The sequence below is a fragment of the Acomys minous genome (genome assembly GCF_964271855.1).
Source record: "Acomys minous genome assembly, chromosome: 1".
Lineage (NCBI taxonomy): Eukaryota > Metazoa > Chordata > Mammalia > Rodentia > Muridae > Acomys > Acomys minous.
In genome coordinates this window covers 95,607,712-95,634,685 of record NC_140483.1, presented here as the reverse complement: position 1 = coordinate 95,634,685, position 26,974 = coordinate 95,607,712, and the positions used below count along the sequence as shown (strand labels likewise).

At 52.0% G+C, this 26,974-nt stretch overlaps 2 protein-coding genes and 1 long non-coding RNA gene across 8 annotated transcripts in view; 2 read left to right on the top strand and 1 right to left on the bottom strand.

Moving 5' to 3' along the window:
- Positions 1-3,891, top strand: part of FAM219A (family with sequence similarity 219 member A) — a 56,011-nt gene extending 52,120 nt beyond the window's left edge. For 4 of the 6 annotated variants that reach the window (XM_084789741.1, XM_084789739.1, XM_084789744.1 and 1 more), the window contains exons 5-6: positions 708-762; positions 1,194-3,891. In XM_084789741.1, coding sequence (XP_084645867.1) covers positions 708-762; positions 1,194-1,352 — 214 coding nt within the window. In that variant the 3' untranslated portion in view covers positions 1,353-3,891. The remainder of the gene's footprint in view (positions 1-707; positions 763-1,193) is intronic. The other 2 variants (XM_084789740.1, XM_084789743.1) reach the window with 1 other exon arrangement.
- Positions 3,892-4,244: 353 nt separating this feature from the next.
- Positions 4,245-26,113, top strand: LOC311606570 (myogenesis-regulating glycosidase). Its single transcript, XM_084797862.1, has 9 exons — positions 4,245-4,538; positions 10,144-10,288; positions 13,525-13,637; positions 14,550-14,622; positions 14,821-15,055; positions 16,117-16,203; positions 16,597-16,698; positions 21,544-21,646; positions 21,878-26,113. Exons 1-9 carry the CDS (start codon positions 4,404-4,406, stop codon positions 24,032-24,034), a joined length of 3,150 nt encoding a protein of 1,049 aa, XP_084653988.1. The 5' UTR covers positions 4,245-4,403; the 3' UTR covers positions 24,035-26,113.
- Positions 7,681-9,712, bottom strand: LOC311604701. Its single transcript, XR_014781618.1, has 3 exons — positions 9,657-9,712; positions 9,110-9,251; positions 7,681-7,912 (listed from the first exon to the last, which is right to left on the bottom strand). It is a non-coding gene; the product is annotated as an uncharacterized lncRNA (long non-coding RNA).
- Positions 26,114-26,974: the final 861 nt, after the last annotated feature.

Here is a 26,974-nt window from a genome sequence, read left to right as displayed (position 1 = left end):
ACACACCTGTCATATTGCCAGAAGTGGTGTGTCCTATAGTTGGGAGCTCTCCATGGGTGAAATTTTCCAAGGGGGATGATTTGTTTGTTTGTGGTTGGTTTGCTTGTGATTGGTTGGTTCGTTCATTGGTTTGTGGTTGATTGGTTAGTTGGTTTGTGGTTGGTTGGTTGGTTTGTGGTTGGTGGTTGGTTGGTTTGTGGTTGGTTGGTTTGTGGTTGGTTGGTTGGTTTGTGGTTGGTGGTTGGTTTTAGGGTGGGCAGGGAGAGGGCAGGGGCCAGCATGGGAGAGCTGCTGCATGCCTGCTCCATGATGGACCCTGATGTCTCTGGCCAGCAGAATGGGATGCCTAATGCCTCCCCCATCTCAGGGAAGAGCCCTGTTCCAGGGCAGCATCCTCTTAGCCACAGACTTTGGGAAGATCCTAACAGCCAGGGTGAGTTGAACCCAGGAGCAGAAAGATTAAAACAAGAACATGAGAATGAGGCAGAAGGAAAAGGTGGAAGCAGTTCTATCCAGAAGGGATTTAAGAAGCCACTTCAGTTAAAGTCGAGCTAGGAAACATGCCTTTGCAAACATATATTTGCATAATGAGCACAGGTTATTTAAATCACACTGTTGGAGGGGGGCGGGTATGGCAAAGATGCAGAGAATTTTCTATTTAATTTCCCTGAATTACTTCCTCTCTCTCCTCTTCTCTCCTGGGCCAGCGATGATGACTTTGACATGTCCAGATACTCTTCCTCTGGCTACTCCTCTGCAGAGGTGAGGCTCCACCCCTTTCCTCCACAGACCAGGGCGGGGCGGGCCTGGGGGCTGCCTCTACCAGCAGCATGAGGCCAGGCCTGGGCTGGGAGAGTTTGGGAAGAAATCACTAACCTGAATTGCAGTGAGGCCGAGGCTATTAAAGCGAAGTTCTGAAATAGAACAGGTGTGAAGTAAGGCGACAGCTTACAGGAGCGAACCTGAAGTCCAAATTGGGCAAACCCCGAATAGAGTCAGGAACAGAGGTGAGAAGTTGACCTTGCACTGGGCAGGGCCTTAAGAAGACCTGTCTGGAGGAAGTGAGACTCAGCCGGGCTGGAGTTTGAAATAGACCTGGGATGAGATGGGAGCTGTCCTGGTGGCCCTGGGGAGGTAGTGGAGGCCCCAGCCCAGAGGGATGTGCTTCCAGCTGACGCGAGCCTTTTCTACAGCAGATCAACCAAGATTTGAACATCCAGCTGCTGAAGGACGGCTACCGGTTAGACGAGATCCCCGACGACGAGGACCTTGACCTCATCCCCCCCAAGTCTGTGAACCCCACCTGCATGTGCTGCCAGGCCACGTCCTCCACCGCCTGCCACATCCAGTAGCGGGCGGGGTCGCCGCGGCACACTGGGCAGTGCTGACCTGGGCCAGGTGGAACGCAGCGGGGGCAACCTGTTACCCAGCTGGTCCACTGGTCCCCAGCTCCGAGCCCCTTGCAGCCGCCAACCTCGTAACAGTCATTGCTTCCTCCTATGGTAGGACGTGTACCTCTGTGTGTTCATGGAGCCGGAGAAACCGAAACCGGGTCTGTCTCCAGCCCCGGGGCTGAGGAGCGGGCACTGTTCAGTTACTTAGGGGGACTACACCCAAGCCCCCTGCCACCCCTCCCAACGCTGTAGTCAGGGGGCAGCACTGAAGGCCAGAGGCCAGCTGTAAGCAGTCCAGTGAAGGAATCACAAGGCCTGGGGGGGGGGTTGGCCCCACGCCGGTGAAGCCATAAATCCCCCAAGCCCACCCCGGAAAGGAAGAAGAGGGGTTTGGAGAAGCGAAGGCCCCAATGACCGCGCAGTTCTCAACACTCAGAGCGCCTCCCCACCCTCGTGCCAGCCCACGGACCTGTGTGTGTTCTGCTCTCATCTTCTTCAGATGGGAGCCTGGCAAAGCTGTGCCCCCCATTAGACCACAGCCTCTTCCCTCCCTCTGTCCCCTGCTTCCCTGCTTTCTGAGGGCTGAGAGGGTAAGATGGGCCTCAGAGAGAAGCCTGTTCTTCCCGGCCTCTAACCAATGTGGCTGTCCCTCTGCCTCATCCCTACCCCTCAGTCTTCTGTCTATTGGTTCCCGGCTGAAAGCAAGAGATAAGGCTGGCCGCCAATGTGGCGTCCCCATTTCACCCTAGCCCAAGGTCCAGGAGGCTGGCTTCCAGAAAGGCGTGTGTGCGTGTGTGTGTGTGTGTGTGCGTGTGCGTGTGTGTGTGTGTGTATGTGTTGAACCTGTCTGTCCAGATCAGCCTGGTGGGTGTCTGTGATGAGGAAAGGACTGTGGTCCGTTAACTGTGTCAAAGGCTGCTGGGAATGCAGTGGACCGAGGGCATAGCCTGGCAGGCCATCAGAAGCCTGGCTTCTGGTCCCAGCTCTGGCATGCTCCCTGAGCTCTTAAGCAATTCCCAGGCTTCTCCAGGGCTTCAAGTCTCTCAACTGGAAAATAAACAATAGCTGACATTACTGACAAAGCCTTTTCATACCTGAAGGAATTCTTTACAGGAATTTCTGCAGAGGACTGTGAGGAGATCTGTGTGTCTTTGAACTCACATAGGAGGCACCCTGAGGTGTGTGTGTGTGTGTGTGTGTGTGTGTGTGTGTGTGTGTGTGTGTGTGTGTGTGTCAGTGTGTAGGTACCTGTGTGTGTGTGTATGTGTGTGTCTGTCTGTCTGTCTGTGTGTCGGTATGTGTATGTGTCTGTGTGTGGGTACCTGTGTGTGTGTGTCTGTGTCTGTGTGTGTATGTATGTGTGTCTGTCTGTCTCTGTGTGTGTCGGTGTGTGTATGTGTGTCTGTGTGTGTGTATATGTGTGTGTGTTGTTCACAGTGATGCTGTTCTGAGGGAGGAAGGCTGAGGATGCAGCTCACTGAAGAGGTAGGTTCTCCCATGGCTGAAGATAACTGAAAGCGCACACAGTCTCAGTCTGCTAGGCCTGTGCCCTCCTCTCATGGAGCCAATGTGGCTGAAGTGTGGCTTCTCCGAGCCTTCTGCTGACACCCCACACATGCTGGTGTTTCTGTCATGGGTTCTGCTCACATCGGTACACTGTCTGGGGCCAGTGCTGGGAGCTGGGAGCTGGAGTGGGGTGGGAAGAAGAGCTGTTGGCTTAGGAAGGAAAGCACCTCTCCCTCCACCACACCCGGGGGCTGCACACTTTCCAGTCCCCAAGCCTCCAGCTCAGCTCACCTCCCCCAGTGCAGAGATCCTCATTAGATAATGAGAAAATGCCGAAGGAAGCCAGAAAGCATCTGCGGGGGCCACAAGGCCCATAGTGGTCCCCATCTGAGCCCCCTTGCCCGCCCTGGTTAGCACCCCACCACCCATCCTCTGGCCCCAGAACTAGAACCCCTACCACCCCACCCACTGGGCTCTTTGACTCACCCTTCTAGAACACAGGTGCCTCCTCTCTTCAGATGGCCGCCTTTGCTGCCGACTTCCTGTGGGGGTTCTTAGTGTCTGTGGCCCTGAGCGCCATGGGAAAGCGCCCTCTGCACGGACACACTAGGACACTAGCAGGCGAGGGCTGTAGACTGAGGTGGTATATACACAGCGGGTAGGGGTAGGAAGCTGGCGGCCTGTAGCTTCTGAGTCCGAGGAGAGCACACAGTTCCTCCTTCCCTGTCTGGAAGTTGAAGGGGAAGAGCCAGGGCCTTAGCTTGCCCCTGCTCCCCCACCCCTTGTAGATACTGCCTTAACACTCCCCCACCCTCGGCTGTGGCTGCCACCCAGCCAGGTTTCTCCGTGCTCACTAATTTATTTCCAAGAAGGTGTGTGGAAGACATGAGCCGTGTATAATATTTTTTTTAACATTTCCATCGCAGTATTGACCATCATCCTTGGTTGTGTATCGTGTAACACAAATAATGATATTAAAAGCATCAAACAAGCCAGACTCAGCTCCTTACCTGGGGTATGGGCCGCAGCAATGGGGCTGAGGAAGGGAAACCACTGCTGCCCCACCCCCAACCCCCCACCTCACCCCTGTCGCACTTGTTCCTGATGAGTGGCCCTAGGTGAATCACAACCCCTCAGAACCTCTCGTCAACAGTGAGAAGTCTCTCTTGGGCCTTCTGAACTCTTGGGAACTGGATATTTTGAGGAGTTCAAGGCAGGAAGGGGCTGGCAAAGGGAGGAAATCAGGCCTTTTGTGCAGGGACGGGGCAAGGCAGGTGATATCACAATGGGCACTGCCCATCCTGGGAAGGAAGCTGGGTGGGGTGGGAGCAGGAACGCTGAGGGGGAAGGCACTGAGAGGTCCTCCAAAGGAGGGGGGTCACAGCGGCTAGGGGCACCGTCCAGGCTGGAGGCGTGGGCTCTCTAGGGAAGGGGTGGTCACTCATGTCCAGCAGGAGTCCTTGATAGGCAGTGCCCACTACAGCATCCTTGAGACCCCACACCATGTTCCTCTTCTCCCGGAAGACCAAGACCCCCATCAGCACCTACAGTGACTCCTACAGGGCTCCTACCTCCATCAAGGAGGTCTATAAGGACCCACCTTTATGGGCCTGGGAAGCGAACAAGTTTGTGACCCCAGTAAGTAGAGGCCGTGGGCGGGACGGATGGAGTATATAGTCGTGTGTCTGCATGGCTGGCATGCGGCCATCTTTGTGTTTATAGTTATTTCTAGGTTTTTTTATTTATGTATTTGTTTATTTGCTTATTGACAAGGCCTCACTGTGTAGTCTAAACTGGCTATCATAATCCTCCGACATCAGCCTCGCAAGTGTTGCCTGGGGTTGCTTTACATTTATCAAAACAGGTTCTAAAGCCAGGCGTGGTGGTGCATACCTCTAGTCCCAGCACTCAGGGAGGCAGAGACAGGAGGCTCTATGTAGGTTCAAGGCCAGCCTGGTCTACAGAGGGAGTTCCAGGACAGCCAGTGCTACAAAGAGAAACCCTGTCTCAAAAAACAAGCAACAACAACAAAAGGATAGAACAGCTGAAAGTTCCAAGTTATGGGGATGTGCAAATGTTTGGGGGCTAGCTGTAGAACAGGCCAGAAATGTCCATAAGGCATGTCTTTATGCATGGGTACCACATTCCCTTCTGTCCGCCCTGGGGATAGAAGAGAAACAATGAATGTGGGGAATTAGATCCTGTGGTAGTAGCAAAAAGAATTTATGAATAGAATTTTTTAAAAAATATCCTTATCTAAGTATCCTTTATAACAAAGAGGAGGGGGGCTTGGAGGATGGCAGATTCAAGGGCACACTGGGCTTTATATGGATACCTGTCTCAAAATAAAGCCCTAAATCTCACATAAAATCACTTCTTAATTTTAATTTTGTTTTAAACAATCATGAGGGATAAATATACTGCCAGAAAATGCCAACCAACACTATGAGAGACATTTATTTTAAACTAGCTGAAAGTAGAGGAGCCATATCTGTGAGCTCCACACTGGAATACAAGGCACTTTACACACACACATATGCACGCACACACCTAAACACACAGGCACAGATTCACTCACTCACTGTATAACTTCTATGCAAGAAAACATTCTCACTGCAGGTCTTCAGCTTTCCAAAGTGAGGCCTGACCAACATAACTAAGATATAAGGCAACAATTGAAGGCTGGTGGCATTGCTTGGTGGTAAAGCACTTGCCTAGCAAACATGAGGCCCTAAGATTACACCCCCAACACTGCTCCTGCTCAAGAGGAGAGAGAGAGAGAGAGAGAGAGAGAGAGAGAGAGAGAGAGAGAGAGAGAGAGAGAGAGAAAGGGAGGGAGGGAGGGAGGGAGGGGGGAGGGAGGGAGGGAGAGAGAGAGAGTGAGAGGGAGGGAGGGAGGGAGAGAGAGAGAGAGAGAGAGAGAGGGAGAGAGAGAATAAAAACCATATTACAGAATCACCAGAAATAAAAGACTTTACCACTGAGGATTTTGGATACTAGAATTGACAAAATTTTAAAACTTTAACTCAAAGGGCAAGGAATATAGGTCCAAAGTTGGCTTTTGATAAGACTCAGACAAATCTATAGTTTTCTCAAGAAAGACAAAACACAGACAAATAAAAACCACTTCTAACCGAAGATCTAGAAGAAAATAGATAAAAACAAATGGTCTGAGCAACATTAATAAAATTGAAAGCAAATGGAAAATTGGGAGAACAGTGCTTGTCTGCAATTTCAGCCACTCAAGAGACCGGCTGAAGGAGCTCATTTTAAACCAGCCTGGGCGACAGCCTGAGAGGAAGATATTTAGGCCACCTAACTATTATTTAGCTTTAGTGAGCTATGAAATATGAAGTCTTAAATCTGTACAATAAACTTTATTTGTGTTCTGTAGACCCAAAAAATTAATTTAAAAGCCGGCCAAATGGTCAGTGGGTAAAAGCACCTGACTGACCTGAGTTTAATTTCAGGGATCTGCGTGGTGGAGAGAACAGACTTGTATAAGCTGTTACTGTGCTTTACACACACACACACACACACACACACACACACACACACACACACACTTCTTAAGGCCAGTGTGGCAGTGCACACCCAGCACTTGGAAGGCAGAGGCAGGTGGATCCCTGTGAGTTTGAGGCTAGCCTGGGCTACACAGAGAGTTCCAAGAGACCCAGGGCTACATAGTTAGACCCTGTCTCAAAGCCAATCTTTTAAAATGGAACTGGGGAGGTGGCTCAGTTTGTGAAGGGACTGCTGTGCAAATATGAGGATGTAAAGTCGGCTCCCAACACCCAGTGTAAAAAGCCAGGTGCAGTGACGCATGCCTGTAATCCCGGGGCGGGAGACCTAGAGTCAGCATCCCTGGGACTTTCTGGCTAGGCAGGCTAGATGAACCAGGTAGCTCTGGGTGCAGCGGGAGACCCTGCCTCAAAAGTAAGGCAGAGAATCACAGAGAAAGACACTGGACATTGACCTGGCCTTGAGATTTTATTTTTTTTTTTTTTTGAGACAGGGTTTTTCTGTGTAGTCTTGGCTGTCCTGGACTCACTTTGTAGACCAGGCTGGCCTCGAACTCACAGAGATCCCTGCCTCTGCCTCTCTGAGTGCTGAGATTACAGACGTGCCCTACTGCACCTGGCTTCTGACCTTGGGCCTTCACACAAATGTCCAGACATGTGCAGTTGCGCGCGCGCACACACACACACACACTCACTCACAGATGATAATTTCCAAAACAGATATGAATTACATATATTGATTACAAAGTTATAGAAAGTCATAGACAAATAAAATAGCATCTATCAAGAACAGACTCATACATTATGAGAATGGTATTCAGCAAAAATGGTTGACAGTAAAGTGACGGGAAAGATTCATCAGGCTTAGGGTGGCATGGCCAAACCATAGGGAAAAAATAGAGTGCCTAGTAAAAAAAAAACTAGTTATTCATATGGCTAGAAATACAACTAATACCTAACTTTCACCACACCCAAAATGAAAGTCCTGGCAGATTAAATTTGGAAAGTAATGCCGTATAGCTTTCAGAAGAAAATACAGGACATTAGTTCCATTATCTGGGAGTATGGAGAGATTCCTTTACTCATAAAAAGCATTAGCCATCAAACATTAATAATTCAACCAGTTTAAATTAGGACCTTCTGTTCATCAAAGACGCCATAAAGAAAATTAAAGGGGAAAAAAAAAAGCCACAAGCTGAGAGATTTGCAACATGTAACTGATTAGTATACAGAGTACATAAAGAAGGGTAATCCTCTGGGTTAAAATTGAACACACATGCATGCTGACCCCTGCCTGAAACTGCAGCAAATGGATACTTGCCATCCAGAGTCACAAGAATGGTGACAAAGGGCCAGAAAACCCTGACGGAGCAGTAACTGGCCTAGTGCATCTGAGGTGTGGGTGGGAAGGAAGCCAGCAGTGGGATGCCCGACACCGGTCAGCTGAAGGCTGTGGAAGTAAAAAAGGCTCCGGGATTGGCAGTTCTGGTCCTCTGAAACGGAAGGTGGGACAGCAGGACCAAGACTAAAATAAGGAATATTTGAACGTCATTTAAACCTACTAACCTGGCTCTGTCTCTGAAAAGTCACAAGGCTTCCCCTGCACAACCCCCACCCACCTCCACCCCACCACCTCTACCACCCCACTCACCTCCACCCCCACCCACTCCCAGCAGGCCCTTGGCAAGAATGTTGAAAGCAGATGAGCATCCATATACTGACTGTTGAAATCCCCCTCAGTGTGTGTGTGTGCATGGTGGCAGGATGGTATACACCAGTGGAGGCCTGAGATTGATTTGGGGGAGTCTCTTTCAATTGTTCTCTCTCTTTTTTTAAAAAAAAGATTTATTTACTTATTTACTTATTATGTATATAGTGCACATTCGGTCACATTATAGATGGTTATAAACCACCATATGGTTGCTGGGAATTGAACTCAGGACCTCTGGGAAAGCAGTCAGTGCTCTTAACCACTGAGCCATCTCTCCAGCCCCTAACTCTCCCTCTTATTTTAATGTTCTGTTTGCATGTATGTCTGCCTACCGTGCACTTGCCTGGTGCCCATGGAAGTCGGGAGAGGGCGTCAGAACCCCTGGGACTGGAGTTTCTAGACTGTTGTGGCACCATGTGGGGGCTGGAAAGCCAGGAACAAGTGGTCTTAACTACTGAGGCATTTTCCCAGCATCCTCCATCAACCTTGCTGAGACACAATCTTTAAGGGAGCATTGAACTCAGAGATCAGAGCACCCTGGTCTTAGTGACAGTGAGTTCTAGGGATCTGCCTGTTTCTGCTCCATGCTCCCAGGGTGGAGAGATTGGAAGCATGCTTTACTGTGCCCAGCTTTCTCACAATGGTGCTGAGGAGCCAAGTTCAGGTTTCTACGCTCACCTAGCAGACGCATTACTAATTCAGCCTTGAGTGACTATTTCTGTGTATGTGTTTAATGTGAGTGTGTATATGGGTGCACATCTGTGTAGGTTTAAATGTAGCTAGACTCTGTGTATGTACAGCTCAGGGAAGCGCTGAACCGTGGCATCCTTGCACATACAGCCCCCACGCTGCCTTCCACCCAACATGGGAATGTCACTGTGCCAGCTAAGGCAGGACAATGTTAGCTAGGTACACGTTGTCCCAGAAGGTCCTGAACTAAGGACTTTTCTGAGAGCAACCAGACATCACACACACACCCCTTTATTCTTGAAATCATAGGGTCACGTACGAGCGGGTCTCGGCTCTTTAGACTGGCTGTTTATAAAGATTCATGAAACCCTCAAACTGAAGATAAAGGGATCCCCGAAAAAGAAGGTCTTCATTTGGGTCTCCGTAGATCTATTCAAACAAGGAGTGAGATGAACTTCAATAAGTGCAGGGGCCCAGAGTCCAGAATAGGAACAAGAAAAATATCAAGGCTGCATAAGGACCACAGCAAAGTGGTGGACCTCGAGGTTAAGGGCAGTAATGTTGGCGTCAGAGAAAGAGACACAGCAGAATCGGGATCTTGCCAGTGACAGGCTATTACACCTTAAAGCAGGTATCCTACCAAACCCATCCTGCTTCGAGGTCCCAGGTGCCTTTTTCTATCTGCCCTACATCTGCCTTAGGGCAGTCAGCTCCCAGGGAGCCAGCCTCTCCTGAAGCCCTAGGTTGTGTCCACTGACCCCACAGAGGAGACTCAGGGCCCCGTTCCCATTGAGTGCACAGTCCAGGAGAGAGAACAGAAGACGCATCTCTTACCAGGAAACAGGAAACAGCAGAATGAAGTCAACCTTAGCTGATCCCAGTGTCAACTTTAGATGAGACAACAAGCAAGAGAAAGGGGAAATAAAAATGATTTAAAAAGCAGGCCTGGGAGCTGGAGAAATGGCTCAGTGCTTAAGAGCACTGGCTGCTCTTGCAGAGGGAACAGGTTCAGTTCCCACCACCTGCAGGGTGCCTGGCCAATGTCTGTAACTCCAGTGCCCGGCCTTCTGATGCCCTCTTCTGGCCTCTCCAAGGCACTGCATGTGTGTGATGCACATCAACACTCAACCAACCAAAAATTAAAATGAAAACAGAAGGTAGGTCCAGTGTGATGTGAGAACCCATCCCTCAGGCATTGGGGATCGGTGGGAACCCAGCCAGGCCGACCTTTCCAAGAAAGGCTAGAACAGCTCCAGCAGGGTCCCAACGCTTGGGACCTCCCTGCGGCTAGCCACTTTCCCTCTCCTCCCTCTCTGCTCAGGGTCTGACTCAGACTATGCACCGCCACGTGGATCCGGAGGCCTTGCAGAAGATGGCCAAGTGTGCTGCACAGGACTATACCTATAAGAGTTCCATCTCAGGCCACCCTTATTTGCCTGAGAAGTACTGGCTCTCTCAAGATGAAGGTAGGGTCCTTGGCCTCTTCCCAATTCTGACCTTAGAAATGACCCCAGCAGTGGCCCTCAACTTGAACCTCTCTCCATCCTGAACTTCCCCTCACGACTTGGACTTTTCCCTCCCCAACCCCCTCTTACAGCCTATCCTCTTAGCAACCCTTTTCCAACAGTCACCTCCATCTTCATGCCTTTCAGCCCTCTATAGCCTGGGACATTTTCCTTCTGCCTAAAAATGCTGCCTTCTCTTTCTCAGAAACATAGTCTATGCTCTCTCTCCTCTGGCTAAACGCTCACGGCCTGTCTCCCTGGTCCATTTAAGTTCAAAATGTTGTCTTGCTCGTAGCTGTACCCTCTCCGTCACAGGGTTTCATACGCACCTTCATAAGTATTTGCAGGAGGAAGTGATAACTCCAAGTTAACGCTGGGGGTCCAGAACACTGAGGTTGCAGTTGTGCGTGGGACTGTCGCACCTACGGGAACCCTTCGCATTTACCCTCGGGGACAAGCCCTGCCTTTCACTCTTCTGACCACTCGCTCTGAGAAAGAACCTCCTCCCTCAGCTTCCCTGGGTCCTTGGTACATTCACTGTGGGAATGTGAGGTTCCTCGGGGTGCAATCCAGGGCCATCTTCTCTTCTCTTCCCCTAAAGCCATTTTTACATAACCCATCCATGGCTTTAATTACTTTGGTTGGGTGGTTGGTTTTGTGTTTTCTAATCAGGGTTTCTCTGTGTTAGCCTTGGCCATCCTGAGTTAAAGGTATGTGCCACCACATCTGGCTTAATTATTTTTTTAAAAATTATTTGTCAGTGCTTTTAATCTCAGCACTCAGGAGGCAGAGGCAGGTGGATCTCTGTGAGTTCGAGGCCAGCCTGGTCTACAAAGCAAGTCCAGAACAGCCAAGGCTACACAGAGAAACCCTGTCTCAAAAACAAAAAGGGGGGGGGGGTATTTGTCTATATTTATTTCCCTGTGCATTGGTGTTTTTGCCTGCATGTATGTCTGTGTGGGGGGGTGTAAGGTCCCCTGGAACTGGAGTTTTATTTCATGTGCATTGGAGTTTTGCCTGTATGAAAATGTCGGCTCTCCTGGAACTGGAGTTATAGACCATTGTGAGCTGCTACATGGGTGCTGGGAATTGAACCCAGGTTCTCTGAAAGAGCAGCCAGTGCTTGTAACTGCTGATCCATCTCTCCAGCCCCATGGCTTTAATTACTAAAATCACAAGTCTTTCAGGCCTTGACCTCTCACTAGCATCCTACTCTCTTGCTCTTTGACCTGGATGTTCAAACACCTCAAACTCAGTTTGCGCTCCTCCCCTCCCCTCCCGCAGCTATTTCTCTTGCACTTCTTTTATGGTTTTGTAGGATTTTGCATTTGTTTTGTTTTGAGACGGTGTCTCGCTATATACCCTTGGCCAGCACAGAACTGGGTATGTAGACCAAACTGGCCTAGAACCCATAGAGGTCTGCCTGCCCCTGCCCCTGCCCCTGCCCCTGCCTCCTGAGTGCTATAGGAGCGGTGCCACCATACCCAGCCTTTTAATACATTCTTTTACTAATGTTGCCCCTGTTGCAGCCCATAGGCAGAGGTTAGGGACAGCTCTGAGGAATCAGTTCTCTCTTCCTTTTATATGAGCCCCGGGGATTGAACACCGGTTGTCAGGTTTGGTAGCAAATGCCTTTATCCACAGGGTCTTTCTGTAACCCAGGCTAGCTTAGAATTACACAGTGTCACCCAGTCTGGCCTCGACCTTTTTGTGGCCCTTTAACCTAAGCCCCACAAATGCTGGGATTACCAGAGTATACCATTAGGGCTGAGTTCTCCTTCATCCTGTCTGTCTTTCAGACTTTGGGGCAATGGACCACAGAGGGTCTTGTAGGACAGGATTAAGAGATGGGCAGTATTGAAATGTTGAACTAGAATAGTATCATAGTTAAATTTCACTTGTGGAAAGTGTCATGGCTTCTATGTTGATGCTAGATTGTACGGTCTCAAAGATGGAGCAAGGAGATCAGTGGGCTAATCAGAATAGTTTCCTCCTTTTGCTCCTACACACTCACACACACACACATGCATGCATACACACGTGCCTCTTCTTTACAGGGTCTCATGTAACCCAGAGTGCGTGTACACACATGCACATACGCACGGGCATGCACACACACACACACATATACACGCACACATGCATACGTGCACGCACGCATACACGCCTCTTCTTTACAGGGTCTCTCATGTAACCCAGAGTGCGTGTACACACACGCACATACGCACCGGCATGCACACACACACACACACACACACACACACACACACACACGCATACGTGCACGCACGCACACACGCCTCTTCTTTACAGGGTCTCTCATGTAACCCAGAGCTGGCCTTGAACTTAATTTGTAGCCAAGGAAGACCTTAAACTCTCGATACCCCTGCCTTTGCCTTCTCTGGACTGGAATTACCAGGGCTTTTTGTTTGTTTTGGCATTTTTAATCAGGATATCACAATATAGTCCAGACTGGGCCTTGAACTCAAAGCAATCCTCCTGCCTCAGCCTGCTGGAATTGCAGGTGTGAGCCGCTGTGTTCAGCATTTTCCTAAAACATTTGTACAGAGTGCCTCTCTAGGCCTCACAACAGCCCTGCGCTTGTTTCCTCTGCAGTGCTGGAATTTGAGGCCAGGCTGCGCAGTGCAGGGCGCAGTGTGCTAACCGTGACACAAGGATGAGATCATAGAGGAAGAGGGGAGAAAGTCAAGTAGCTTTGAACCGGCAGACATTGAGGCCTAGATATGGTAGAGAGGGGGAACATCATTTCCAGGCCAGCTGACTGAAAAGGGGGTGCAGCCAGAGTGCGATCTGATAGCCCAATGGAGCCTAACCTTGCTCAAAGACATTACCTAGGTGAGACATGATCTGTAACTCAGTGGGAAAAAAAAGAGAGAGAGAGAGAGGGTGGGAGGAACAGGGCATAGTGTTTCAGGCCTATAATCCCAGCACTAGGGAAGCTGAGACAGGAGGATAGACCGAGGCTAGCTCAGGCTACACAGAATATCAGGCTATATAGCAAAATCCCATCTCTAAAATGAGTAAATAAATAACAGGGCATCTGCAAGTCCGGGCAAGGGACCTGGGGTCAGGGAGGGTCAGCCTTGTGATAGAGACCAGAGAAGAAAGATCTAGACGGTCCCAGGCTCTGGGTGGCCCGAGAAGTAATCCTGACAATCTCCACTCCTATGATGAAGAGGACAAATGCTGTACAAGCTACCTGGACAATGACCGGTACAGCACATGGAAGACAGGTCCGTACAACAGCTACTGGAACAAGTATACCACGTGTCTTCCCCGACTGCCTAAGGTACCACACTGTGCCTACCACAACTACCAAAAATCTGGGGCACGAATACACACACACACACACACACACACACACACACACACACCATCTCCACGCGGCAGTGACTCTTTGCCCCTCTGTAAACTAGGGTTTTCTATTTTTTAGCTGACAATGGAGGTCACGAGCTGGGCCGTGACAGACCCGTGGGTCTCAGTCTCTGACCTAGCTTGCTGGGGACATGGCTAATGTGCACTCCTTCACTGTTCTGAAACTTGCCAAGTAGTGCTGCCTCATCTGCTCTGGCTACTATGACATCAGTGCTGCCCTTGAGTCAATAATGAGCCGCCTCCTCCCTGCCCCACCTTCCACTCCTTTGTAATGGGAGCAAGGACCAGGAGAAGAATGAAATTGCTGGGTGGCAAGGTGAATGCGGAATCCCAGAGACTGAGATAGGGAATCCCAGAGAAGCCCAGGCCTTTTTCGGGGGAAATGTGAGGCAAACTCAAATCTTAAATGTAGGCTGATAGCTGACTGAACCCCTGTGAAATAGGACTTTTTCGTGAAGTGGATTTTCCCCTAAAAGTTCCCCCAAGGGATTCTGATGGACAAGCAATATTAACCGTAGCCCCCTCCCCACATTAGAGAGGCGCAGACACAAATGGCATGTAGGTAAATGCTGAAGCAGGGTTGTCAGGCTAAACCACGTCTCCCACCGACCCCTGCCGGGGGTCCTAGCATCCTCATGCTTACCTTGCCCTGTAGTGTAGGCGGAGCAAGTGCGTTGCCCAGCAACAACTCCAAACAATCCAGGAGTGTGGGGGAGTTGCTGAGGACAAAGTATGGGTATTGTGGGAAGACATTAAACACACACGCATGGCGGAGGGAGCAACTGTTTTGTGTCAGAGCTTAAGGTAGCGCGTGTGCCACTTTCAGGATGCCGGCATGGAGACAGTACGAGGAATGCCGCTGCAGTACCCTCCAAAGCCGGAGCGCCTCAACGCCTACGGTAAATGGATTGGGTGGAAGAGGATTGAGTGTAAGGGAGGAAGCCAGAGGGCAGGATGAGGGTCACGGGATGCAACTGTGGCTCTGTTCCCGGTTTGTTGTTGTTTGTTTGTTTGTTTGTTTGTTTGCCTCTGGCTCTAACTTTTGTTTCCCCCATCCCTCTGACACTGTCTTTGGGTATCCTGAACTCCGGGTTCAGAGCGCGAGGTAGTGGTGAACATGCTGAACTCGCTGTCCCGGAACCGGACTCTGCCACAGATTGCGCCCCGCTGCGGGTGCGTGGACCCTCTGCCAGGCCGCCTGCCTTTTCAAGGATACGAAAGCGCTTGCTCGGGCCGCCACTACTGTCTGCGCGGGATGGACTACTGCACCACGGGGGAGCCCAGCGCAGAACGCCGCCTGCGGCCTTTGTGCTCGAACCAGCCGACTGTAAGGTTCGCAGGGAACCGCCCGCCTTAGCCGGGCTCAACCCACAAACGAGCCCCGCGCCCCCTAAAGTCCCGCTCTGCTCTGCTCGGCTGCGAGCCCTCTGCGGGCAGCCTCATTGTAGCCCCGTTGTTTCCATGCCAGGCCCCCGTTGGCTTCTGCCTGCTTGCAGGACCCCAGGGCACAAGCGAACAGCTAAGGCGGAGAACCGGCACGAAGGTTACTCCCAAGTCCTCAATCCTGTCCTTTCCAACCGTGCTCAAGGTCAACATAACAAGTGTTTGTATTCTGGAGACTGAGATCCTGCAGAACAGTTTAAAAGGATTTCAAACCCCTCTCCTCGGCCACACCCTTTCCTTATGCTTTCGGGGCCCTGGGCCCATCCATACTAGACACCTGGATCTGGAGACAGAGGTTCTAGATTGCAGAATATTCCTTCTCTCTTGCCTGGGCCTCGGCGTAGGAGGTAGTAAAATGGCTGGGGGCAAGGAAGCCGGTACTGCTTTCCCACAGGGTCCTTGGCTTCTTTGGGTGTTAAAGCTAAGCCACAAAAACACAGCACCCAAGCTGCAGCCAGCCACAGCAGACAGTACGGGTGGAGCCTGCGGGGAACCTTCCAAGTCTGTGACTGTTTAGAACTGGGCAGAAGGGTCTCGAATCCTGTGATGATCCTCTACCCTTCCTCAACGCTGATTTACTGTCAAAGATAGGATCTTTTCCCTCAGAAGGGGCGAGGGTGTGCGAAAGTGCCTGAGCCTCTTAGAAGGCCTAGAAATGCTCGCTGCCTGTTTCTTTGCATTGAAGAAGTCCTTGTCTTACAGAAACGGGCATGGGGAGATGGATCCTAAAGAGTATGTCTGATCCTCCCCAGAATCCTGGTAGCAAAAACCAGGCTTTGGTGGGGATGGGATTTCCTGGAGCCTTCTCAGAGTCTGCGCTGCGGTGGGGCTTATGACGGACAAGGAAGGAACAACAGGACGTATACTGTTCTTGGTCTGGGATACGACGATATTTAAAAAAAAAAAAAAAAAAACACCTGACCCTCCCTGCTATTTTTTTCTGTCACTAGGAGTGTCTCGCCCTACGATCACCGGCCCGGGATGCAATGTGCTGTTACAACTCCCCCGCCGTCATTTTACCCGTTTCCCAACCTTAGGTAAGGTTGGCGTAGATACACTCACTCGCATACTGGAGGGTGGGCCAGGAGACTGGTGGAGGGGGTGGGGGGTGGGGAGAATGCTGGTTGCAGTGCACAGACAGGAAATTAAAGCCAGGGGGCGCCAGTGTCATGGGCAGTCAACGGTTCCTAGAGACCAGAAAACCCGCATAGAGAGCCGCCTTAAGGGACTGAGTTAGCCACAGACCTAGACTCGAGGGGATTGGGTTCAATCGAGGCTTTATACAGCGAGTAAGAAGTCGGGATTGGGAAGTTATGACTTGGGTATCAGACATCCAGCAGGAGAACGTGAGGTCAGCGAGTGGACAGTGTCAGAGAGAAAATGCTGAGGTAAGGTTAATGTCGAGAAGTCAGCCTCATCTCTCCTTGCAGGTGGGACACAAGTCACTTTAAGAAGACCGGTGGTGCCCAGAGAAACAACTATGTCGTCCATCCTGAGTTTGTGTCTGAGACCTGTCCTGTCTACCGTTCCTGGTGAAGCTTTGACCGGGGATAAGGGAGGAAGAGGAAGAGGAGGCAGAGCAATAAACTCTTCACTGTAAAGACTGCTTCCTGGGTCCTTACCCAGAAAGATCTAGATGGAAAATCCTCTTCCCCAAGCCATCCCTGAGTACTCCCGTCCCCCACATAGCACTGCCACTGTCCTCTCTATCGCCGCTGACAACTGAGTCCCACTGGCCACGCAGATCTACTTGAAGACCCTCTGGCCGATGTGTTCCTCAGGGGCCCCACATAGGTTCCTCTCACACCTCAGGTCTCAGGTCTCCATTAGAGCCTCCCAAATGTTCTCTGTGCTCAGACACCCTTGCTGCCCTCGCCCACCCAAGTCTAAGAGCTGCAGGCCATAATTTTGGAAGGACTCGTGATCAAGAAACTTCACATTGAACTGATCTGCTCTGTCCCACAGGGGAACCGCTGGGGGGGTGGGGGTCGGAGGAGGTTCTCCACTCACTTTAGGGGGGAGGGTATGGCACAACATGGGCATTTCTAACTGAAGGCTGTCACTAACAGGAGAAGCGGGGCGTGGGCACTGCTAAATACTAAGCAGAAACCGGGAAGCTTCTGGTCTGGTCCTGTGAAAACTGACAGCTTGCAGCATGAGCTGTTTGGGTCTACAAGCTCTTGACTGGGGTGTTAGCCAGGAGGAAATGGGAGCATGGGGGTCATCCCAGAACTGTGACACCTATTTTTCACACTTCTGTGCGATGTGTGGGGATGAGAGGCCAACTTGGAGTCTGCCCTCTTCTCCCACCCTGTGGGTTCCTGGGGTTGGGCTTGGGTCAGCAAGCTTGGTGGCAAGAGCCTTTATCTGCTTACCATCTCTCTGGCCTTGTGTTGGTTCTTAAAACTACCCAGCTGCCCAAACCTGGAGTAGGTGGTGGATTCCCAAAGGCTTCTTGGTCACTGTTCTGTTGCTGTGAAGAGACACTGACCACGGCATATCTCTCTCTCTCTCTCTCTCTCTCTCTCTCTCTCTCTCTCCTGTCTTTTTTAAATTTATTTTTGCTTTATTTGCATTGGTTGAGGCCATTAGATCCCTTGGAACTGGAGTTCCAGCTGTGAGCTGCCACCATGTGGGTGCTGGGAATTGAACCGGGTCCTTTGGAAGAGCAGCCAGTGTTCTTAACCACTGAGCCATCTCCAACCCCCGGCCACGGCATCTCTTATAAAAGAAAGCATTTAATTGGAGGCTTGCTTACACTTCTAGAGGTTAGTGCATCGTGCTCATGGTGGAGGGCATGGCAACAGGCAGGCATGGTGTTGGAGAAACAGACTTCTACATTCTGAAACATTTCTTTTGAAACCTCAAAGCCCCAAGTGGCACGCTTCCTCCGGCAAGGTCACACTTACTCCAACAAGACCATGCCTCCTAGTCCTGTGGTCCTTTCAAACAGTACCATGTCCACTGCCTATGGGAGCCATTCTTACTTAAACCACCACAGCTACCTCTGCCTCCTCACCTCGTGATGCACTCATACACATAGCAAACCTAGCCTGGAGTTGCAAGAACCCCAACATTCAGCGCGCCTTCTTCCTTCAGAACTACATCTCCCATAAGGCCCGGGGACGAGCCAAGCTAGCCAAAGCCTGACAAGGGCGGCGCCTGAGGCGGGAGTGGAACTAAGAGGCACCAAACTAGAGGCGTGCCCAAAGGGCAGGGCTTGGGCGGTGGGAAGAAAGTCCGGGCAAGACTTGCAGAGCTTCCTGAGGCTGTGGGGGAGGGGAGGGGCGCCAGGGGTGGGGCTGGAGTCCCAGGTCTGAACCCACATTGGAGGGCGGGGCGGAGCCGAGGGCGGGGCGCGGGAGGGGCTCCATGGTGCCCAGCTAGGCAGCAAGCCGCAGGGCAGTGGCTGCTCAACTCCTGCTCTCGTGGAGAAAGGATCTGCCAGAAGACCTCCTTGGTCCCTTCTTCCGTGTGGTGGTCACTGCGGTGAGTGAGCCCAGTGGGAGGCCTCTGAGGCCCAGTGAGGGGTGATGAGCTGCCTACGGAGCACAGTTCCTGAACTTTCTCTAGTTGGTAGAGCAACCCTAGACACCTGAACCCCTTGCTCCAGGCGACAGGTCACTTGACCTTCCTCTGCCCCTTAGGACCGTGTCGGGTGTGGCGCCACAGGGGGGAGGGTGTGTGTGTGTGTGTGTGTGTGTGTGTGTGTGTGTGTGTGTGTGTGTGAAGTATTCCAGGCTGTGTCAGCGCAGTCACTTGATCCTGGCAGATCCTGTCCCTGAGCAGGGGAGGGAGATGGGACAGGATCGAATTGCCTTTGACATTTCCACTCCCCTCCCAACTGTGTCCAACAAAGGACTCTGCCTCAAGTGGCTCAGTTGAGCTGAGCTGGTCCCTCGCGCTTACACTGCAGGCTAGGGGCTGGCAGCCAAGACTGAGGTTGAGAGTGAAGGGAGCAGGAAGACACTGGCTGAGCCTATACAGGCCCGCTTGGGACAGATTGCGCCTGCTAGTGTTAGCCTGTGGTTGGCCAGATAGATGGCAGGCGCGACAGATTACAGGGGTCTTGAACGCCACTAAGACTGGAGCCACAGAGTTCCTCCCCCATAGCGGCAATACCAGATGCCATTAAATTGCCCCTTTCACACCCCTAAAATCGTCCTGATCTGCCTGTGGCAAGCAGAAGCTGCAGCAGCCTTTGAAAAGACAGGCCTCACCCATCCACACCCGTCTCTCTCGCTGGAAGGTGGAGGCAGGATGTTTGGATTCCAGTTAACGTGCTGTGCGGGTGACTTCTGGTGAGCCCTGTTTCCCCATCTGTGAAATGGACACCGAGAACAACAGCGCGGAAGTGTTGCTGGTATTGGATGCTGTGGGTTTATTTGGAGGCCCCAACAGAGTGGGTGCTTAAGTCTGCGGGCTCCTCCTTTCATCAAAGAACTGAATGGGTTCTACCTGAGTGCTGAAAGGGCTTTCCAGGCGTCAAGGTGACTTTCTCAGGCCTCCAGGAGTCATAAGACAAGGCCAACCTAACATGTAAGGTTTAAGGCTGGAGGAATCTTTCCTATTCAGAATCAGACTCTCTCCTCTTAGCCCCTTAGTGCCCAGTGTCGCCTTGGCTGTGCTGCGTGAACAGTAAGTCAGGCTTGGGACCCAGGGGAAATCTAAATTGTGCAATCAGAGAGGAAGTGAGAGGCTGTCCCAGACTGGGTCTCGGGTGTGACCTGAGAGGTTAGAGAGCTGTGAGGGTTAAAGAATGGTGCCAAGTGCATTCTTTTAGCATCTGCACCTGACATTCTTTTCTTTTTAATTAATTATTTGGGGGTTTTGTTTATTTTGATTTTTTTTTTGCATGCATGCATGCATGCATTGGTGTTTTACCTGTATGTATGTCTGTGTGAGGGTGTCAGGTCCCCTGGAACTGGAGTTACAGTTGTGAGCTGCCACATGGGTGCTGGGAATTGAACCTGAGTCCCCTGGAAGAGCAGCCACTGCTCTTAACCACTGAGCCATCTCTCCAGCGAGTCCCCCCCCCCCACACACACACACATTCGCTTTTTAAGATGCATTTATTTGTATTTTATGGGTATGGGTACTTGCCTGGGTGTATGCCTGGTGCCTGCAGAGGCCAGAAAAGATTCCTAGGGACTGGAGTTACAGACAGTTGTGAGCAGCCATGTGGGTGCTGGGACTGGAAGCCTGGATCCACTGGAACTTAATTGCTCTTTACTGCTGAGCCGTCTCTCCAGCCCCTGCACCTGGCATTCCTGATGGATTCTGCATGGGAGAGAACTTGAGTGGTTAATCACCTTGGAAGTCACTGGAGATAAACAGACACTGACATCTGGGAAGCCACTAATTGCCATCTGCCTCCCCCCCCCCCCAGCTGGGGAGTTAGGCAACCCACTGACTGGCGGTGTGTCTGCCTGTGTGTGTGCACCTGGCAGGTGCTGCTTCTTTGTTGGACTCTGCCCTGAGGGTTTGAGATAGGAATAGTGGCCTTTTCAGCAGGTTGAGACAAACCTTCCCCGAAAGTCTTAAGTTTCTCTACAGCTGTGTCTCCATGTTTCACACACTTTGTGTGTTTATATGTGTGGTGGTGGCCATCTGTGGCCAGAAAAGCGGGTAGGCAAAGGAGAAGTTATCAAGCTAGAAGCAGGTGACTTGAGGATTTAGGTTGGTGTGTGTGCGTGTGCGTGTGCGCGTGCGCTTGCGCGTGCGCGTGCGCGTGTGTGTAGAGCTTAGTGGGCTCTGGATAGGCCCGGTTGGACATGGAATCAGAAGGTAGCTGAGCTCAGATGTGCTGTGTGCTCGTCACCGCAGCTGTCCAGATGTTAGGGCAGGAGGATCACAAACTCGGGGCCACTTTCCTGGGTGGGCTGCACAGAAAAGTATGCTGAAACCATATGAAGCCTTGAGCTTTGACCGAAACGCTTCCGGCTTCTCTCCTGGGGCCAGAGCGGGAAACATGGGCAGAGAAATGGACTTGGTGGTAAGCCGGCTGAGAGCCAGGTAGAGTTTAAGCACTAAGATTGGACAGATCAGAACAACGAGGTCGTTCCCCGAGCTCCTGACCCAGCCCTACCTTCCTCTAAATCAGTCTCTGTGACTGAATGTGGATGTGAGTGTCTTTTTTTTTTATTAATTCATTCATTCATTTATTTTTTGTGAGCGTCTTCTTTAATTTCCTGATATCCCTGTAGCTAGACTCAAGACCAAATCCCATGACTGAGCTGTTCCCTCTCCTTTGGGGCTAAGAGGCAGGAAAGCCTCTCGTTAAAGGTCTCCTGGAACCGGCTGACCCATCACCACCGCCTTACACATAGTGAAGTGAGCCCTCTTCTCAGGCCAGGACTTCCGTCCTCCCTCTCCAGCGCCCGGCTGCCTATGCTGCGATCCGGAATAGTGCCTCTCTTCTCTGGCTTTGTTTTCCCACCGAGAAGGGCAGAAGTGCTCCAGTTCGCATCGTTCTCACCAGTTTGGCAAGCAGTGGGGTCTGAGGGAGAAAAGGGAGGCTAAGACACCAACTGCCCTGGATAAGAGCCCTTGCCTTTGCCTTTTGTCAAGCACTCGGGCCCCTCAACTAAGCTACAGAAATGGAAATATCGTGGAACAGAAAGTTCAGTTTTCCCTCTCTCTCTCCCCCTTTGCAGAGTCCAGCAGGGCAGATTCAGATGGATCTGGTGTGGCAGTTCCGTCCTTAGCTAGGAACTGATGCCCCAGAACCTTCGAGAGAAGAACCAGGCCTATCCCCGACACCGACCTGGTAGCCACGCGGGCCCCAAAAGCCTCAAAGTTATCCCAGCAGCAACCATGTACACTTTCCTGCCTGACAATTTTTCACCTGCCAAACCCAAGGCCACCAAAGAGCTGAGGCCTCTGCTGGGCTCCGCAGTCCTGGGACTGATGCTGGTGCTGGCAGCTGTTGTGGCCTGGTGCTACTACAGCGCCTCGCTCCGCAAGGCGGAACGCCTGCGCGCAGAGCTGCTGGACCTGAACCGTGGAGGCTTTTCCATCCGTAACCAGAAGGGTGAGCAAGTCTTCCGCTTGGCCTTCCGTTCGGGTGCGCTGGACCTTGACTCCTGCAGCCGGGAGGGTGCCCTGCTTGGCTGCTCCCGGACGGCCGATGGGCGCCCGTTGCACTTCTTCATCCAGACTGTACGACCCAAGGACACTGTCATGTGCTACCGCGTGCGCTGGGAAGAAGCTGCGCCAGGGCGTGCTGTAGAGCACGCGATGTTTCTGGGAGATGCTGCGGCGCACTGGTATGGCGGCGCGGAGATGAGGACGCAACACTGGCCCATCCGACTGGATGGCCAGCAGGAGCCGCAGCCATTTGTCACGAGCGACGTCTACTCTTCTGACGCCGCATTCGGGGGCATCCTGGAGCGCTACTGGCTATCTTCACGCGCGGCCGCCATCAAAGTCAACGATTCAGTGCCTTTCCACCTGGGCTGGAACAGCACGGAGCGTTCGTTGCGACTGCAGGCACGCTACCACGACACGTCTTACAAGCCACCAGCTGGCCGCATTGCGGCGCCGGAGCTCAGCTATCGCGTGTGCGTGGGCTCCGATGTCACCTCCATCCACAAGTACATGGTTCGGCGTTACTTCAACAAGCCATCCAGGGTACCAGCGTCAGAGGCCTTCCGAGACCCTATCTGGTCGACGTGGGCGCTGTATGGGCGCGCTGTGGACCAGAACAAGGTGCTGCAATTCGCCCAGCAGATCCGCCAGCACCGCTTCAACAGCAGCCACCTGGAAATCGATGACATGTACACGCCCGCCTATGGCGACTTCGATTTCGACGAGGGCAAGTTCCCCAACGCCACCGACATGTTCCGCCGCCTGCGAGAAGCTGGCTTCCGTGTCACGCTTTGGGTGCATCCGTTCGTCAACTACAACTCATCGCGCTTCGGCGAGGGCGTGGAGCGCGAGTTGTTCGTGCGCGAGCCCACCGGCCGGCTCCCCGCGCTGGTGCGCTGGTGGAACGGCATTGGCGCGGTGCTGGACTTCACGCGCCCGGAGGCCCGGGAGTGGTTCCAGGGACACCTACGGCGCCTGCGCTCACGCTACAACGTGGCCTCCTTTAAGTTCGATGCGGGTGAGGTCAGCTACCTGCCCCGGGACTTTAGCACCTACAGGCCTCTGTCCGACCCCAGTGTGTGGAGCCGACGGTACACCGAGATGGCGCTGCCCTTCTTCTCGCTGGCCGAGGTCCGCGTGGGATACCAGTCCCAGAACATCTCCTGTTTCTTCCGCCTAGTGGACCGCGACTCGGTATGGGGCTACGACCTGGGACTGCGCTCTCTCATCCCTGCGGTGCTCACCGTCAGTATGCTCGGCTATCCGTTCATCCTGCCCGATATGGTAGGTGGCAACGCGGTGCCAGAGCGCACAGCCGGCCGCCAAGATGGACCGGGACCGGAGCGCGAGCTCTACGTGCGCTGGCTGGAGGTGGCCGCCTTCATGCCTGCCATGCAGTTTTCAATCCCGCCCTGGCAGTACGATGCAGAAGTGGTAGCCATCGCACACAAGTTCGCCGCTCTTCGCGCCTCGCTCGTGGCGCCACTGCTGCTCGAGCTTGCTGGCGAGGTCACCGACACTGGCGACCCCATCGTGCGCCCCCTATGGTGGATCGCACCCGGGGATGAAACGGCTCACCGCATTGACTCACAGTTCCTTATCGGGGACACGCTGTTGGTGGCACCGGTGCTGGAGCCCGGTAAGCAGGAACGAGACGTCTATCTGCCCGCGGGCAAGTGGCGCAGCTACAAGGGTGAGCTTTTTGACAAGACGCCGGTGCTGCTCACGGATTACCCGGTCGACCTGGATGAGGTCGCCTATTTCACCTGGGCGTCCTGACCCAGCTCAGAACCTAGGAATCCCACAGCCCTAATCCCATCCCTCATACACTTTTAATCTTCCCGCCTCAGGAAGTCCCCACCTCTAGACCACCTACGAAGTGGGCACTGACTCAAAAGTGCTCTCCAGCCATGAGCTGGGAGGCCTGGGAGTGGAGGTGCTCAAACAACCTCCCGCACCAGCGCACAATGCTAAGAGCCTCCTCACCTTCCAGTCCCCAGAAACCCTCATCCCTGGGTCGGAGGCCAGAGAACTCCGAGGTCAAAGGTCTGGTCTTTGGTTGCTTACACAGGGTCTGGTTTTAAAAGCACAGAGAGAAACCTATTCTCTCCCCTGGCCTTTGTGGCTGCCTTTGTCCACTGAGATGAGGAACCGATTTTCTTTTAAAAGTTCCCAAGTAGTTTTCTACCATGTTTAGAGAGTGTACCAGGCCGAGGTGGTGCACGACTTGAATCCCATCAGGAGGCAGAGGGGTCTGTGAGTTCGAGGCCAGCCTGGTATACAGAACAAGTTTCAAGACAGCCAGGACTACACGGAGAAACCCTTTCTCCGGAAAAGAAAAAAGAAAAGTGTGCCTTCTTAGTGACAGTAGCTAGGCCCTGAGTTCCCAGCACACACCTGAACAGGGACTGGCCTGGTCCCACTCCATCTGTACAGTTGTTTGGCTTGGCCAGCCCTCAAGGAAGCCAAAAGCCTCTCTCCAAACCGTAGGAGAGCGGGGCTCAGCCTGGACTAATTGTCTCTGTCTGTGAAGAGACGCCTAATGCTGCACTAACCTATTCGTGTATATACTGGACTCAACTATGGACCCAGCCCTGGGCCAGATGTGCCTGGTGGACAAAGTTGTAGGGCCACAAAGATGGGGCTCAATGCCTTAATTCAAGAACCTGTGTCTCATGTGTGTGTGTGTATGTGTGTACATACTTGTGTCAGACAGACAGAAAGGTGCCCACTATGAGTCTCTGAACCTACGAAATGAAGGGAATATCCCTGAAGCTAATTAAGCCCAGCTGAAGGGGACAGGGCCGACTCAGGGCTTTGATTGTTGAGCTAATCCCCTCCCCAGGGAGTTTCAACAGGATGATGCCAGGCCCAGTTTAAGAGTTCACAACTCGGGCTGGAGAGATGGCTCAGAGGTTAAGAGCACCATCTGCTCTTCCAAAGGTCCCAAGTTCAATTCCCAGCAACCACATGGTGGCTCACAACCATCTGTAATGAGATCTGGTGCCTTCTTGTGGTGGGGCAGGTGTATACACAGGCAGAATACTGTATAAATAATAAATAAATCTTAAAAGAAAAAAAAAAAGAGTTCACAACTCCAGAGCCAGGCTGAGGGGCTGACTCAGTAGGGGAAGGCACTGGATGGCAAGCCTACCACCCAAGCTCAATCCCTAAATCATGTTGCATAAGGAGAGACGTGTAGGAAGCAAACAGCCTTTTAAGACCACTTAGCTGCCACACACGCTCTCAAGTGTGGCCTAAGAGGGAGCCGTGTTCTTACTGCGACTGCGACAGTGCTTGGCGTGTGATTGACAACACACACTGACACCTGCTAACACACATGCTGGGTAAGGTCTCTCATTTCAGCCAGTCTCCTGTTGTAAGATCAACTCTAGCCACAGTGTGCCCACCCCGACTCCATGGCTATGTCTGGAGGAGTGATGGCCGGCTTCCCTCAGCGGCTCTGACAACAGAGCCTGTGCCTGATTCTTCGTTTTCTCTGGGTGAAAGGTTCCGGGTGAAAGCTTCAGGGCTCCCGCGGACACCCACCTCCATCTCCGGTGCCAATTCTTTTGTTTCCTCTCTCGTTGGCAAAGTTGAAGACAGAACCCGGGGCCCTAAGCACACTAAGCAAGCACTTTCGCAGTGAGCTACATCCCAAGGGCTCATTTGTCGGACCAGCAGGGTGACCTTGAGTACGCTGCTTAACCCCACTGATCCTCAATTTTGTTTTGTTTCTTTCTATGTAAAAGTGATGATAGTGCCTACCTCTAAGGTCATTTTATTAATAAGCACAGATGTATGGAAAGTGCCTGGCACAAAGTAGGCGCTCAATAAAAGATGGCTGTTGTAGTGGTATCTGTTGTTGTCTTGCTTAAAATCAAGGGCTCTTTGGGGTTTTATTTTATCATTATTTATTTATTTATTTATTTATTTATTTATTTATTTATGGTGGGTTTTTGTTTTTCAAGACAGGGTTTCTCTGTGTAGCCCTGGCTACCTGGACTCAATTAGTAGACCAGGCTGGCCTTGAACTCACAGAGATCTGCCTGCCTCTGCCTCCCAAGTGCTAGGATTACAGGCACGTGCCACCACGCCCAGCTCTTTCAGGTTTTAAAGTATGGGGCATTGCTGGGCAAGGTCAAAGACTGCCTCTTCCAGTTAGCCATTCTAAGACACTTGGAAAAGGGGGTGACTCCCTTGTGAACCTAGCAGGGCTCTAAAATCTCATCTGGTAAGAGATGTCACAGACCTGATCCTGCTCTGATGAAAACTTCACAGCCACCTCAGATTTCCAGGGGCTGCGCTCCCTTCTGAGATAAGGCTGTCAAGATATTTACTATAAACAGAAGCCAGATCCTGAGATTTCCTCTTTTTACAACTCTCAGGTCCCCCTTTTCAACTCCCAGGGCTTATAAAACCCAGATTCCCAAATAGGGGTCACCTTTTTGGTCCCTCCTTTTGGTCTCCCCCACACACACACCTTTTTTTGACTCTTGTCTTAGCTTAGACTTCCCTTTTTACACTGAGTGCCCGAGGCTTAGCATGCACAATAAAGTTTAGCTCCTGGCTTCCCCAGCTGTCTCTCAGCCCTCGCACTTTCCAGGCCACTGTGCTATCAGGACTCCCCTTCCCGCAGAGAGATAGGAGAACCTAGATTCTCACTGCCCTATGGAAGCTGCGTGAAAGTCTAGGACTCAAGGACCCCACAGCTGCTCT

Bases quoted from the DNA above. Each gene is read 5' to 3' on its own strand.
- LOC311606570 (XM_084797862.1), top strand. From the start codon at position 4,404: ATGTTCCTCTTCTCCCGGAAGACCAAGACCCCCATCAGCACCTACAGT. The intron at 10,289-13,524 runs GTAGGGTCCTTG...CCTATGATGAAG, and splicing joins CTGGCTCTCTCAAGATGAAG to AGGACAAATGCTGTACAAGC. The intron at 21,647-21,877 runs GTTTGGCAAGCA...GTCCTTAGCTAG, and splicing joins AGTTCGCATCGTTCTCACCA to GAACTGATGCCCCAGAACCT.